Source organism: Porites lutea, chromosome 4 (genome assembly GCF_958299795.1).
Source record: "Porites lutea chromosome 4, jaPorLute2.1, whole genome shotgun sequence".
NCBI classification, from domain to species: domain Eukaryota; kingdom Metazoa; phylum Cnidaria; class Anthozoa; order Scleractinia; family Poritidae; genus Porites; species Porites lutea.
The window spans coordinates 5226777-5243151 of NC_133204.1; the positions used below are offsets into that span (position 1 = coordinate 5226777).

Below are 16375 nucleotides of genomic sequence, written 5' to 3' on the forward strand. Positions count from 1 at the left end.
AAGACAATGATTTTCTTTTTCTAAACTTACATAGTCTTTTAGAATTGACTCGAGAAAACCCCTAACGTTAAACAAAATGTATGTGATAGAACAACTGTGACAGTAATAAAGTTTGAAACAGCGCAAACTCACTTTCCAAGTGACGTTTTCGCTGCCGTTGCTGTCGTGAAGTGGTTGCTTAACCTCCGGCTATTCACCCAAGGCAACGTCACTGTTTGAACACTCAAACAGCTTTTCTCTTTGGCAAATTTCAAATCAGATTGACGAGGAACAATTAGAGCCTCAAATACTTCCTTCCCCGGTTTTTTCCGGGTCCTCTTCAACTAAGGGACGCATGTTCAAAAAATCACTGATTTAGCTGACGTATAGCTAGCCCCTTGGCTTATTGGTGTGAAACAAAAAATCAAAACAAACGAAGCTCATTCGAAGAATCAAGCTGACCAAAGTGTCGAGTCTCCATTATGTTATGTTTTGTTTTTCTTTTCTTTATTTGCCCCAAGCTTTTCTTTATTGGATCCAATGGAGGACAAAATGGCTATTCGCCAGTCTTGATCCATGTTGCTAAGATGTACGCCTGCAACCGTGTCAGACTAGAAATTCTGATGAACCAGGAGCCGATAATCGGCTCCTGGATGAACAAAATACTCCATGGGCTTCAAAATCCCTTTTGAAAAAACGTTCATAACAATATCGTACATACTCTTGTTCTCTGGCCATAGTAGTTTGATAAGAAATAAATAAAAATCTTTTTACTTATTTAGGAATAGAAGCAACTGAAAGCAGCACGCGACTGCTGGTTGCAAGAACTTGAAGGTTCATTCACCCTGTTCATTTAAGGGCTTAACATGTTATTAACTACTTATCCCACTATTAGGATAACGGCGTCCACACTTCTAAGGATGATAATGTGATAAAAAGTTACTTGTTTTTTTAATTTTTTAAATACAATCTCGCCCAAAAATATCACACATATTTCGAACAAATGTCTGCAACCAACGTAGAAACTAACTGCCTCGATCTTAACCTTGTATTGCCGGTTATCCAAAAATCGAGGACAAGTAATAATAATAGTAAAATACATAAAATACATATTTCAAGAGATACACGTAAAAAAATCCTTCTGTTTGAATAGTTGTTGGTTTTTTCCCAGACAATATGGTTGCTTGTCACTTTAAGTGGCCTTTTAATCGTTTAATCGTTTTGAATTTAATCTTTTCCGGCATCACGACGCCTTAATCTTGATCCAAATTCTTTAATATCTGAAAATGTTTTTAAAATCTGCTTGCACCGAATGGCAAAGCTAGGCCATGACCTTTTACTGAAGGTGTATGAACTGATAACTTAGTGTAAAGTGGCCCCATCAACGTAACATATTTCGAATTAGCTATAAAAGTAGGTTGAGGTCCTTCAAGTTTTACTTTAGCCTGAATTTCATCGGATTACTTCGAGTCGTTATTACTCCCTCAGTAACTTAGTTACTTCCCTCAGTTGTTGAGAGGAGAAAACGACTCGAAGCAATCGGATGAAATTCAGGTTAGTTTTACTTGGTCATTTTGTCAGTTGAGGGGCTAAGTTTGCAACTGGTTCAGTAAGATAAACTCAAGCCTGATATTTTTTTCAGTTGTGTTGTAAATCTCCTGAAGTCCATCATCCTTACCATCTAGACCGGGGCATCTATCAGGAGATCAGATAGAGCTCTTGGGATAAGGATACGTATAGGACAAAAGGGTTAGTTCTAGGTGTAGACGTTCTTATAGGGATTCCTCACGGGTTCCTTTTTTAGGTGAAGGGCGGCGGCGACACCACTCAAGATTTGACGTATTACAACAAATCGAAAACTGAGCAATATCCATGTCACCAGGCAACACAGCTTACAAACGGTAATGTCCGCAACACCGAGAAACCGCGCCCCAAAAAAATTCAAGTAAAGACAAGCAAATCATAACTGATTAAGCAAGAGCAGACAATACTTTTCTCTAACCCAAGAAAGTGATTTGTAGTTCGCGGTCTTTCAGTTTTGACTGTTCAGTTGACTCTAAATTTGACTGTTTGACTCTGAATTGTTTAGTAGTCTGTCATGTTCTCTTGTTTGTGATTTCTATACAATTTTTCGTCGTGCCATCAGAGATTTATTGTGGCTATTGACAGCCAACAAAAGAATAGAAGAGGTAGTACATGCGTCCTTAAAATAGGCGGGAAAACAGCTTAGTATTAAATTCTCTCTTAGTTTTCTTCACAGTCTAAGAATCAATTAGAATTACAGAAGCTACAAGTAGCTAGAGACTAACGAGAACCCGTGAAACCGAAAAGAAATCAACTGACATGCTTGAGGTTAATTGGTCTTCTCCACTTGGTAAAATTGATTAGAGATAGCGGTATCAGGCGTTTAATTTTAGACAAATCAGGTATTTTAGACAATAAACTTAACCGTTTAGACATGACGTTTTTTGGGAATACCATAATTTTCCACTACCAGTGATACTAACTAATATCATTCATTACTCACTGTTCGGCAACTGACCCTTTCCTCGATTCACTTGATCAGGTTGGGAGTTTTTAACTGATAAAAAATGCTAATAAAAATTCCAAAGACGGCAACGTAGACGTAGATCTGATAATACCGCAATTGGAGCTGGCGGGTATGATCTCGCGTAGTTCTCGAGCAGGGCACCAACTCGTCGTGTGACAGTATGCGTTCGCGCGTGCCTTGAGTGACCCATCCCCTGCCCATTCCTCATAATTCTCGATCGGTACTGCTTACCCATTAACCAAAACGAACTTTTTAAACCCATTTCCATATTACGATTTCAGACTCTAACCTCAGCGAATCCTTGCAATATGCCAAGAAAACTCCGTTTATTCGTGGAATTAAAAAGGAAAAAGGTTGTAAGAAAGCGCAAAAGAACTTTCAGCATTAGCCTGAGTAGAAGACGAAACTTAATTCTGGTCAAGAGCGTCCGCGAAACAGTATCAAAATCCTTGTTCTGTGGCCCACAGGCTATAGCACAGAAATAAAAAACTGAAACATGCAATTCTTGCAGACCTGAGAATTAATAAGCCTTTTTAAGACAAATTATACTATAAAGAGGAAGAGAAAAGCCCAGATATTTGAGCTCGTAAATGACTGGGATGCTCATCGTCTGCTTTAAATTGAAGATTTTGGTCTCACTTAGAGTGTTTGGGACGGAGAGTCACTATATCTGTCAATTCACGTACCGCTTAGGGCTTTGCATAAAGAAATGTACAAAAAATGCCGTGATGTCTGCTTTAATATGGTCTTTTTTAGGGGTCAGTTTAAGCGTGAGCCACACCCACATTGGTCCCCCTCGGGGGTTTCATCCCCGTCTTCTTTTTAGTGATTCCCCCGAGTAGTGAGCCCGGCCCCGTATAGATGGAGGATTGCATCCGCCTATGGCTTATGAAGACCTCATGGTTACTAAAATTGGTTACCAACAGCTAGATAACACATTAGCCTGTTCCAGGCTCCAAGATAGTGGGAAAGCAAATCCAAAAATAAGCGCGAAAAACCGCGTGAGGACTGGAAAGAGAGGGTTTCACGACGTTTCGCTCGTCTACACATTCTCGGAGACCCAGGGGCAGTCAGTCGGGTCGGGAGAAAAGGCGCGACGAAAGTTTTCAAGTACGGGCAAAAGAGCCCCTGGGTACCGACTCTCACTGAACTATTTCCAAAAATTCAAGCAGATGCCGGCTCTTGATTGGGCACAAAAAATGCTTTGTATTATTGTGCCCAATCGGCGAACAGTTTCTCCTGAGTTCTTTTCGTGAGTTCGTACACGACGGCTATTGTCTCGATCACGGCTTGTCCGGCTCATGCAGCAAAGAAATGCACGCAGTCAGGAAACCTTTCAGTTTGATAAAAAATCCCCATCTGATTTCAAAATACTGTCTGCCCGAAAACTAAAGACGCTTTTCCAAAAATACAAGCTCGAGCTTACACCACGAGATAAATCAGTCACTTTCCACTAACTAATAAAATTCTTTTCTGCTAATACCGTTACTTATCTAGTGTATAGTGATTTATTTGTTGGATAGCGATCCTTTGACCACTACGACCTGGACAAAACATTCAGATCCTATCCGGCTTTTCCGGAAGTCCATTTCACGCGCCAAGATTTTTCGTTTGGCGCGTGACGTAGCCTGGTTTTCGCAGGCTACGCGTGACAGAGACACGGTTTCAAAATGGCCGGTATCAGCCGTGCCTGGCGACTCTCCGCAGTCAGTTTAGCTGCTGCAGGCGGAGCTTTTAAGATATCCCGAGAAATCTCGAGCAAAACGAAAGAAACCACACCAGAATCAAATTTAGAGTTGGTCTTGGTTCAAATGGCATTTAGACATGGCGCAAGAACTCCAGTCTTTCGTCCTCCTTGTGAAGAATTAGAACTGGTAACTTGGACGGCCGATCTTCTGGGAACACTTCCACACACAGATGTGGCTTATGAGCTTAAACATGTGTCTGGAGGACCTTGTCCAGTATCTGAAAGCAAAGAAAGATTATTGAAGAGACTTTTAAAGGTTTGAACTGCTTTAATATTTCTCAAATTAAACCGGCGACCGGTCCAATAAGAATGCTTACGTTGCATAAACGAAAATGGCACTATTTCGCGACTTTTCAACAGCGATAATTGAAAAACAGCTGAGTATCAGTATTTGGACTCCGGCTTTTCTTATGTTACAGCTATATTAGAGTATGCATTATTAAGTGTGCGATACAGGTGTCACCGGTGGCTGTGTGATCCACCTGTAACATGAGAGCCTCCCCCTCCCCCTCCCCCCAAACTTAAGTGCAAAATTTCTGGATCAAATAAACCTCTCTCTCTCTTTCTTACAGCCCAAAAACTGTTGTTATACAGTCATCCCTCTCTAAAGCTGTTTCTCACTAGCGACAGAGTCGAAGTCAAAGTGGTAAGAGAAGTCATAAGAGCGCTTATGACCTAGTGAAAATAAAAAAATCAGAGTCATAAGTGCAACGGAATTGGAGTCAGAAGAATCAGAACGTTTCCATTTCTTCCGACTCCGCTTACGACTCTGTCACTTATGTTCCACTTGTGATCTAGTGAAAACCAGATTGTCGGAGTTGGAAGCAGAAGCAGAAGGACAAACCAATCACAATGCATGTTCCCATGCTTTGTGATTGGTTTAGTTCCTCTGCTTCTTCTTCCGACTCCAACAACCTGGTAAACTTTCACTAGGTCATAAGCGGAAGGTAAGCAACGGAGTCGTAAGTGGAATCAGAACACTGTTTTCACTAGATCATAAGCTCTACACCTCTGATCACAACTCCGACTACGGCTCTCGCGCTAGTGAAAATCAGCTTTAACACAGACACCTTTGGGACACAAATGGCATAATCCTAAATGTAATCCCAACTGACTCTGTAAGATTTGTTACAGTGTTTCTGTTTTTCTTCAGGGAGGAATTCCAGCTGGACAGCTTACAAAAGTAGGACAACAACAAATGTATGAATTAGGGAAAAAGCGAGGAAAACTGTATGTGGATAACCTGAAGTTTTTACAGGAAACCTACCATCCTGAGGAGATTTAGTAAGTTTTAAGAATAACATTGTGTATTATCACACTACTTATTAACAAGTAATAACTGAAAGTTACAGAGTGTAGGTAAAAACAATTGAAGGTCAAATGTACATAATTTTGCTCCAATGCTAAACTTAAATCTGATGTTGGTCGTTTGCTGTATATTTTGTGGTTCAATTTTATCCTTGGTTTAAATTTTATTTCCTTTTGTTTTCGGGTATGGTATTGTATGATAATGAGTTTAAAACAAAGGGAAATAAAATTTAAACCATTAAGGATAAAATTGAACCACAACATATACGTGAAGCTTAGACTCTCTATCATCACTTTCAAACTCAAGTTTGAACATTCCGTTATTTTTTGAGGTGTGTTACATTGGTATGAGTGGACAGAATTGAATCACCCTGGCTTAATATAAATTGAAGGGAATTTTCTGTTCTGTAGAAGTTGAAGAACCACTGTATTTCTCAGTAACAGTAACTTTTAACTTACTATTTGAATGTATTTATTTTTTAGTACTCGTACATCAGATTTTCAAAGGACGATAGACTCAGCCAGATGTGTTTTAGCAGGCATGTTTGGAAAGGAACGGTTGAAAGGTTTGTTGTTTAACCATTGATTATGCACTTATTGCTGTTTAATGTTAAAGATGTGTCTGATAATTAAATTTAATGGATATGCTCTTATTGGCCAACTAATATCAATTACTCATTGCTAATATGTGCAAATATCTCCAAGATGACAATAATGTTACACTACTCCAGAGCAGTGCAGACATGCACATGTAGTGATACATCAGACAGTATTGTTTCTTTAAAGAAAAACCAGCAGTTGCCTAAATTTAAGGTTTTAAACTCCTCCAGGGTCTAGGCTAGAATGCGTGTAAACTGAAACAACATTTTGCCCTTTCAGTCACGAGTCGAATTTCATGTATTTCCTTACCCTGATATATAAAAAACGAAATGTTCAACCAGTTACATAAGCCCTTAACATAATGTGGTGATGTACTTGTCCTTGTAAAAAATTATCAACGGTGGGATCACTGAAAAATTTGTACAAGGGTGTGATCGCAGACATTCCATCCCTCCAAACCTTATCAAAGGTGCTAGAAATGAAAGCCCATAGTTTTAACTTGGACTAACAGCTTTGAATGGGGGAGACTAGGTTGATGGGCTTGTTTCTTTTCCAAGATGTATTATTATTAATTAGCACATTAAAGTTAAAACCAAGGATGTTTTTTGGGAGCTTTTGTCCAGCAATTTTGCAACTGTTTAGGCTGCCCAAGGCATTAAATAACACAGTTTTGCTCAATATTCTGATAGTCCTCCAAGCACTTGTGGCCTGCAGTAAGCCTCATTAAATCTTCCTGTTGATCTACATGTATTTCCAGTACAACAACAACAACTTTATTGCACATGAAAAAGTTTACAAGTAAGAAATTAAAGTAAACTTAAAATGAAAAAGGAAACATTTCACCCAACCTGCAGTTTGCTAAGCTAATTTGAGGAAGAGGTGGAGTGGACATAAAAGACAAAACAAGAAAAATTAGGCATAATAATAATTTTACAAAGGGAACAAAATTTGATACCCTCGACTAAGAATAGTTAAATTTATTATATACAATACATCTGTTTTGAAGAGCCTGGGTGTTGTTATTGCAGTTAATGTATTTATTTACCCAAAACTGAGGAAGATCTGGGGGTTGATTTGTTTCAGAATTAACAATGTACACAGAACATGAAGAAAAAGAGTTCTTGTACCCAAATGTATCTCACTGTAAAGCTTTGAAAAACTGCTGGAAGTATTTTCAGCATGCCAAAGGCTTGGACCACATAAAGGGATTTGATGATAGGCAGGAAAAGCTTGAACAGGCTTTGAATATGAACGGAGACAATAAATTATCTTCAATTCACCTAAAGGATATTGTGTCTGCAATGATGGTAAGTGCATACACGATGTTAATTTTGACCTTAATTCAATTAGGATTTTTCTGCATATCATATATTTAGCTTTTATTGTAATTTTTTCGCGTCAGTTCTTCGTTTAGCTGCGCTTGGTCCGGTTTACAGTTTAATGTTTGGGTTTTGCTCGTCCTAGTTTTTCGTCCTTATCTCGCTATCGTCTTGTAAGTATCTCGTTTGTTTCATTCGCATTTCTAGATTGCCTTATTGCTTTCGTTCAGTTTGTAGGTTGTTTTATCTTGACTTTGTATTTGTTTAATTGTTATTTTTCAGTACCGCTATACTTCGCTGTACTTCGTTATACTTCACATCGGTTCACTTGTTTCCCTGCACCAGTTGTAGAAGTTCTAGAATAAAGTTTGTGTGTTAAAAACTTTAGCGCGTAAAGGCTGCGACTATAGACGCCAAGATAGGCTTACAGTATACTTAATTTTTTTTATTTTTCTCTTTATTTTTACTCCACAATTTGTACCTTGCTCTGAAAGCTTCCTTTTAATACGCTGGATACATAATGTTAGGTCTTCGATCTTATCATTAACCCCTGTGTAATTATTTGTCAGTTACTCATACTGAGAAAGTCTGATTGCCTGAAAGTAAATCAAGTTAAACTCAAATACATTTTTTCAATTTGCAGGCTCATAACATGGAAGTTCCAAAAAATATTCTTCAAAACTTAAATTTAATAGAAGAACAAGCTCTGCAGCTATTTCTCTCACTGCAGTATGGAGTTAATTTAGGAAATAGGTCAGTAATGTTACCTGCTATAAACTTCACTTAGCTACACTCTACAAGGGTTTTTGTGAACTGCTCATGGTAATGTCATCAGACTGTCCCCTGGACAGGAGATACTCTCTAAAATAGCCTATAAGGGGAGGCTCCCCAGGGGGGGGTACTCGGGATCTCAAGTGACGGGGATGATCGAATGGACCAGAAAGTCAAGACCCAAAAAAATCCCTAGGGTTTCCAGCAAAACCCACAAAAATCCCTGGACCAAAAATTAACCCCCAAAAAATCCCATGCCTAACACGTGCGATATAAAGCGACACCATAGTTAACTATTAAACAACAGCAAAATACGTTTGTTTGTACTTTATTAGCAGAACTACGCAGCCAGGGCACTACCGATTCTTTTTAATACCCAAAAAAAATCCCTACTCGAATCAAGCTACCCCAAAAAATCCCGGAATCAAAAATTTCAAACCCAAAAAATCCTTTGATCATCCCCGTCACTTGAAATCCTGAGTACCCCCCCTGGGGGAGGCTCTGCCTGAAAGGGGTACCTTTTCAGGCCTCAGGTATATGAAAGGATTGGAATTTCACGATTTGAAGGATTATAGAAGGTAGGGAAATTTGTCATTCCATCTTTATAAAGACCTAAAATTGCTATTCTGGAAAAAATTTATGGCTGTAAAAAAGTCGAGAAAATTTCCTGGTTTTGTAATTTTTTCATATTTCAAGATGGTGCATTTACAGAAGTTAAAAGGGTTGCAATATTCTAAACTGGATATGTGAGAGGGGTACCATTTGTCAATGGAAGGTATACAAAAGGAAAACCTTTTGTTGTAAAAATGGTATATAAAAGGGTAAGGCTGGTTGGACCTCGAGGCAGAGCCTCCCTGTGTGAAACATTGTTGAGTACCCCCCAGGGAATCTATCTTTCCCTAATTATGAGGCAATTGTGCCTTGCGAGCAGAGGCTATATTTTTGCAATGTGAGCTTGTGTGCGAAAAGTAGCCTCTGCCAACAACCGTTCAAATCTGTCCAGAAATCTGGACAAATAAATTTTAAAAACAAGGTTTTTTTCCTGTTCTTAACCGGTTTAGAGCATTGAGTGAGTCTTGTGTGGCAGATCAGAGTTGTCGTGGCAGTTGTCGCAACTTTTTTATTCCCAGGAAACTCCCACCATTTGCCTGTGACGACAGACCAGACTATTAATTTTTGCTTGCGAATTGGGTGATGAATTTCGCACATGCATGATAGAAAATTGAACTGTTGTTGGCAGAGGCTACTTTTCGCATGACAGTTCACACAGCAAAAATGCAGCCTCTGCTCACAGGGTGAGGAAATTTCTGCCTAGAGAGGCTAACAATAACTATAGTAGATAAAATCTGAAAGTATGAAAGAGCATTCTGAAGGAAACAGCTCCGTGAAAGTAAAGATAATTTTTGCAAGGTTTTTGTTACATTCAAACCTATTTTACATGTAAGTGGCCAACCTGTATTCAGCAACCAGTTGTCAGATCAGTGCAAAAAAAGTTGCCAATAAATCAATGTTGGCGGAGAACCTCTATTAAACAGCCACCTCTATCAGTTAAGTGGCCCTCACTGGCAATCTACGCACCATCCCAAAAAGTTATTTTGTATTGTCTCATACCTCTATTAAATGGCCAGAAAGAACTAAAGTTGAGTTACCCTGCAAGCTAAAAGCAGTGGTTTCTCCAGGACGGACGCTACGCTACGCTACGAGTGTCCGGCCTGGAGAAACCACTGCCCACAGGGTAAAGTTAAGTTAGACTGTATCAAATGATGCACATTATAAATGTGACAATTTTGTGAGTAGGGCATTAGAAAGCAGCAAAAGCAGAAAAAGGAATACAGTAGATTGAAGGGGTGATGAGACCCCTGAAGCCTTTCAAGAGAAGTTCAAGCCTTGAGTCACTCAGAGTTACTCTGGGAAGAGAAGAAATATACAAGAACTGTTTCCGAGACACATCAGGAATGTTTCTGAGATTTTGAGTGCAGATCCACCTATTTTCAGACAGTATTTACCAGCACTAGCCCTAAGAGAATACAATCAAACCTTGCTTTATGGACAACCACTTAATATGGACACCTCATTTATTACTGACCGGACAGTTTGCTTTATCCCTGGAGAAAAAGCCCTTATATTTTCTTTAGATTGAACCTGCTTAATACAAACACCCCGTTAATATGGACTTTTTCTATGTGTCCGCTTTAACAGGGTCTGACTGTAATAAAAACATTTCAATGACTGAAAACTGCAAACAGTTGTAGTTTCCCAAACACATTTGTATAATTTCTTTCCTGTAATATAGTGGATGTCTTTTGAATTGTTTACCCCATGGAAATGAATCTTCCACATGTGGATGAAACTACAACAACTTAACACCTCGCAAAATTCTACAGTGTAGCTTTAATTGTCTTTCATTTTGTCAATTTTATTTATTATAGTAAGAAGATTCTTTCACTTGGTATCGGATTGTTTTTAGAACACATAATGGACAACTTTATCAAGAAAATTGATGGCAAACAGTAAGTGCATGCATCTAATAAAAGTGTTTCATGTGATGGTATGTTAAATTAACCCTAAAGCCCCCAAAAGCAATTAGATTCACATTTTCTTGAAAGATAAGATATTCAAATATCCTAAGATTTCAAAGATTCACACAGTCTTCAAAAGTACTCGAATTCCATTTTTCCAAGGAATCTTTTTTTCCAGATTCCAAAGCCCAGGATTTCTGATTTTACAAGCAAAATTCCTAGCAGTATTCAAGATTCCTTGAACTAAATTCTGTATTCCAAAGCCCAGGATTTCGGATTCCACAGGCAAAAATTGCCTAGATCCCGGAATACGGTGTACCTTGCATGTGTGAAACATATTTTACTATATATTGCTATTACTGGGGCAAAGGATATTGTTTGTTGTAGTGAGGAACGAGATTTGTTGCATCAAGGTTCCACTGCAGCCGCCTGCTATAGTATAAATCTTTGACTAGCTTCCAGAAACTGTTAACTTCTAGCTCAAAAACAGCATTCATGGAAAACAGGCCTTAATTAAATAGATAAATTTTATTTTATTTATTTATTTGTTTATTTCAACATTCGTTATTGTAAGTGCTATTACTGTTAATTCAGTAGTTTGTAATATTTTACGATTTCAAAGTATTATGTACTTAGCTATATTTGTATATTAGCCTGATGTTTTACTGTGTATAAATAAAAGTGATGATGATGATGTTGATGATGATGATAATAATGATGATGATGATGAAAGTGCTCAATCTTGATGATCTTCGGGAAAAGGGGGAACTTCAACCCATGTAAGAGAATCTAAGACAGTCTAAGATCCTGGGCTGAGTTGTTAAAAGCTGGGTTAAGATAACCCAGGGTTAGTGCGAGATTTGAATACAGATTTGAAAGCTTAACAAGCATTTCAGTTTGAATTCTTTTTGTCTACAAGTTGATGATTGGAAGCTCTAAAAATAACAGAGAAAATTATCCGAGAAAATGCTTTTGAATACAAGAAAAAGAAACCCAGGTTAAATTTAACCACGGTTTAAGCGCTAATCGGGCCCTGGGCCGAGTTGTTCAAAGCCGGGTTAAGGTAACCCAGGGTTAGTGCGAGATTTGATTTCAGATTTGAAAGCTTAAAAAGCATTTCAGTTTTAATTCTTTTTGTCTACATTTGATGATTGAAAGGTCTAAATATAACAAAGAAAATTGTCCGAGAAAATACTTTTGAACACAAGATAGAGAAACCAGGGTTAAATTTAATCCCGGGTTAAGCGTTAATCGGCCTTCGAACAACTGGGCACTGGATTCCACGCTGTGGATTCGGGATTCCAGGTAATGGATTCTAGTCTTTTTAAGTAGAACTTGGATTCCAGATTCTAATCGTTAGTCAGTGGAATTATTCTGGATTCCTTGAGTTGTATTCCGGATTCCACAAGGAAAAAATTTCCCAGATCTCTCTGATTTATTCCCTTGCATGGAGCGAGGGACTGTGTACAGTCTAATTCAGTGTGTAATGGTTTAATAGTTAACAATAGGGTGGATTGAATATGCCCAGTGCCAATGCAATTCCATTCACCAGGGTTATTGATAATTTATGGTGTTTGTCTTCAACAGCAATTACAAAATGATGCTGTATTCAGCGCATGACGTCACTCTAGCACCAATATTGATGTTACTTGGTGTGCTTGATGACAAATGGCCCGACTTTGCTGCTGATATTGCATTTGAGCTCTACAGGGATAAGGTATACACAGGTTATCTGTCAAATTTATGGAAATTATCAGAATATTTTCAGTTGATTATCTAGAGTCATTTACAAGCTTGAAAAAGTTCCGAAATTGAGCAGAAACGTAGAAGCAACATTAAGCTCAAATAAGACATAATCAATCAGTCAATCAGTCAATGAATCAGTCAATCATTCTCAAGATATATCTTTTAAAGAACTTTTTATCCCTGCTGCATTTTATTTTTATTTCCGCAGAAATTTGTTGTAGTTTTTAAGTTAGATAAAGCTTTCCCGCCAAATTTAACAACTTAATTACTTAAACTAATAGATATATTAAAAATATATATTTGTTTTGTTGAATATTTTAGGATCGCCAGTACTATATAAGAGTTTTATACAAAGGCGAGGTAAGTTTCATCTCATCCAACGCTGTTGCAATTTAAGAAATGAAAAAGTAATGATGAAACTTAGACCAATTCATGGGGTACAGCTTGTCTCGATTGATGCCCCCTCCCATCAAAGGCGTGGACGGGAGTGTGGTAGGATTAGGGTTTACCGTCGTCATCGAGGACGACTACGAGTACGAGATAATGCGCGCGCGTGTTTCAGCGTTGGCGGGAAAACGTGACAGCCGTTGTCATTCTACTAGGAGTTTTGGCGGGAATGTCTTAGTTTTGCGGAAACAAGCGATCAAACCTCATCAAATGTTAGAAGTTTCGTCATATTTTTTCAATAATAATAACAGTGCCACCTTTTTTGGTGAAAAAAAAAATTACAGTGAAGCTTTCAGGGGTGTCTATTTTTTGGGAATACGCGAATAAAGCTTTCAGTTAAATCTCGTCCTCGAATCTAAACTTCTAGTGTCTCCCACACAGTTTCAAGCAGCCGTTCCTTGTCTCGTCACGTAGCAATCGTTGCGTGACAAGTCCAAGAATGGGTGCATGAGAGACTGCGTAAAGATCTAGGAAGGCGCAAAAGCAAGTATTTATTCTGGCCAATCGCAACGGAGGGAGGCAATCAAATGAACCTATCAAAATGCGAAGGTACCCCAGGCGCGGGAGCGCGAGAAAACGCGCGTATGCGAAGTTCTGTAAGCCAATTAGTACCCCCCAACAGTGCAAAGTGAAAGAAAAACTGTGAAAGTAATGAGAATCTATGCCCAAAACAACCCCTTAAAGCGAATGGAAAATTGTTTCCAGTTATTCAAAAATAATGTTAGTTGATTTGTTCTCCTTGTGTTTTTGTCAGGAAAAGGTTCTTCCAGGATGTTCGGGTCCTCTGTGTCCATTAAACAAGTAAGTTATGAAAGTTATGCTAACAAGTTTAATCATCCGCAAAGCAAGACAAAATGACTTTCCCAAGCACTAAAAGAGGGTCTTCTTGTCTTTCAGATTCAAGGAGTTGGTCTCCGAGTATTTTATAGACAACTGGGAAGAAGAATGTAAAGTTACTTTGACAAATTAAAATGACTTGAGTGCGCACCGTCAAAGCATGTAGTAAATGCACATAACAAGGAATAATCGGTAAAAAATAACGATGTAGAGGTAGCACATCCACTCCGTGGTTCTTCGTCTACCTGATTCCTGGTCGAATTGGAATTTGGAAGTGTCGGTGAAACAGTTAGGTTTCCTGTTCAATTTGTCGAAGGTTATCAGTGACATGCAATGATGGTGTTGGTGATGATGGCGATGTTGATTACCGGGACACAAATAAGGCTTGTAATGAAAAGAATGGTAAAGGTAATGACGGCCATCTTGGTATTGATGGGTGAACAGTCATGTGATGATCCCGATGACGATGATTAACAGCTGATAATGATGATTGTGATAATGACGATAATGTTGATGATGATGATAATGATAACATGACTGTATATCTAGCCGTATTTTTGAAAACGTTAGCGCCAAAAAGCCTAGCCTGCGAAAACATCCATTTCCTCTACCTCTTCGCCGCTGGGGACGTTTCGCGCGAAACGTCCCCAGGTACGAAGAACGAGGAGAAACGGATGTTTTTGCAGGTTACAAAAAGACCTCTTCCGTCAAATAGTAGCCATCATAAAAACTAACAGTGCAACCTTTGCTTTTTTTCTTCTCCTTTCGTCCTCTTCGTTCTTTCTTTTTCTCCTTTCCTTTTGCTTCGCTGGTGTGATTTTTGAGCTTATCAGGCGTACAAAACCTGCGTTTTGGCCCTTTTTCACTCAAGTGGCGACAAATTTCGTTTTCAAAATATCGGCTAGATATAAATTGATGATGAGGAGGAGGAGGGGAACAGTTTATCTTGAGGTGAAGAGGTATACGATTGCGATGATGGTGATTTTGATGTTGATGACGAAGATAAAGCCAATAGCGCTTGTAAGGACCATAATGATTTTGGTGTTGATAATGCACGTTTTATTGTAGAAATTTTAAATAAAATCAATTACCGCCCCAATGGGGCCTTTTTCTTTCCCAGAAACGGGGTAAGATATTTAGTGTGAGAAGCACAACAGAGTGTACAGCTAGGCCGACTAAGAAAAACTCGTTACCATTTATTAAAGTAATCTAGCAAAAAGGTGTATTTTCAGGTATTAAATCGTCATAATTCAAAAATATGAAACATCATCATAGCGCTATAGCGATATTTTGCAATGTAATTTTACAGAAAGAGAATTTTGGGCTCCTGAGTTTATGTTTAAGTCTGTGTTTACGGTAAATTTGTCTTTTTTGTATCGGCGCCGCAAAAATAAAATTGCCGAATTGTTAAGAACGTAACAGAGGACCAATAAAAGGAAAATGGCGAGGAAGCCCAACAAAGCCATGAGGCGTATATAGCGTAGGATTCTTAATTACAATGAGAAATGTATTGGTCTTCTTGCCAGAAGGTATCTTTTGAATAATCTCCTGACAGCTTTAAAAGGTTTTCCATAGAGGTGAGACGAATGTTAGCAGTAAGCTCAATATCGGGGTTTGAAATTCTCCAAACTTTTAAGTTGATTGTTGGCTCTTTCATTGTTTTTTCCGTCGTTTTTTAGACAAAACCACAGGTAGCGCCCAAGCAAGTCATCATAGAGGTCATTTTTCGGGAGTATTCTTAACAAGGTGGAAAGAAAAGAAATTTAATCTAATGAAGATCAATTTTATGAATATTTGACACCCTCGAATTATAGACCCTTCATCCAAAGAAAAATTTACAGGAATTGTTTTGGGCTACCTAGCCGTTCTTTGTCAACCAAGCCGAGGTGATGCCTTACCGGTGGCAGCAACTACAACATGTAATTTGAATAATTCAATGCTTGTCTGCAAAGGTAATCGGTGGGGGTTGCTTGTTTAGTGAGTAAAATAAGATGGAGAGCTCCTTAATGTTACAAATTAACATTGTTAATTGATTTTATTATTTTTTTTGTCAGCGTTTCTTATTTATTCATTATTTTCTTCTTGGGAGAGCAGAGCGTCTTATGATAGATTAGGCTTGTTTGGGGGTACCTTTATTTTGTTTTAGCTTAGTTTCGTTTTGGGTAATTAAGGTAGAACCCCCAGGAATAGAAACCCATAGATAAATGACAGGGATGCTCCTCGGGAAATTAAAATTAAACCCCTAAGGGGGTGGCGCAAGCTTCAACTGATCCCTAAGGGAGACTATACTAAAACAGGCACCTAAATAAAAGCAAGGGATCTAAATAAGTGCCCGGGATGTCGTGTTGTTTTTTAAACGTTACATTTCTGTGTGGTCACTGTAATGACATTTTTTGTAACTAAATTTCTTTTTGCATAGCCCTAAGCGACTTTCCGTCCCAATACTCTAAGTGAGACCAAAATCTGCAAATTTCACCTCTTAAGAGAGACGACGAGCATCACCGTCACTTTGGGAGTCCCCCGGCAATAGAAACATCTCACTAGCAGGTGG

The 16375-nt window shown here is 38.5% G+C and overlaps 1 protein-coding gene across 1 annotated transcript; it reads left to right on the forward strand.

Moving 5' to 3' along the window:
• The first annotated feature begins 4186 nt into the window (after positions 1-4186).
• On the forward strand, positions 4187-15043 carry LOC140935392 (lysophosphatidic acid phosphatase type 6-like). Its single transcript, XM_073384941.1, has 10 exons — positions 4187-4533; positions 5431-5561; positions 6069-6151; positions 7269-7492; positions 8148-8257; positions 10705-10785; positions 12382-12511; positions 12862-12900; positions 13742-13788; positions 13885-15043. Exons 1-10 carry the CDS (start codon positions 4201-4203, stop codon positions 13955-13957), a joined length of 1251 nt encoding a protein of 416 aa, XP_073241042.1. The 5' UTR covers positions 4187-4200; the 3' UTR covers positions 13958-15043.
• Positions 15044-16375: the final 1332 nt, after the last annotated feature.

Excerpts from the sequence above, each read along its gene's own strand:
- LOC140935392 (XM_073384941.1), top strand. The coding sequence starts at position 4,201 with ATGGCCGGTATCAGCCGTGCCTGGCGACTCTCCGCAGTCAGTTTAGCT. Across the intron at positions 5,562-6,068 it reads TACCATCCTGAGGAGATTTA|TACTCGTACATCAGATTTTC; the intron begins GTAAGTTTTAAG and ends TTTATTTTTTAG. Across the intron at positions 7,493-8,147 it reads ATATTGTGTCTGCAATGATG|GCTCATAACATGGAAGTTCC; the intron begins GTAAGTGCATAC and ends TTCAATTTGCAG.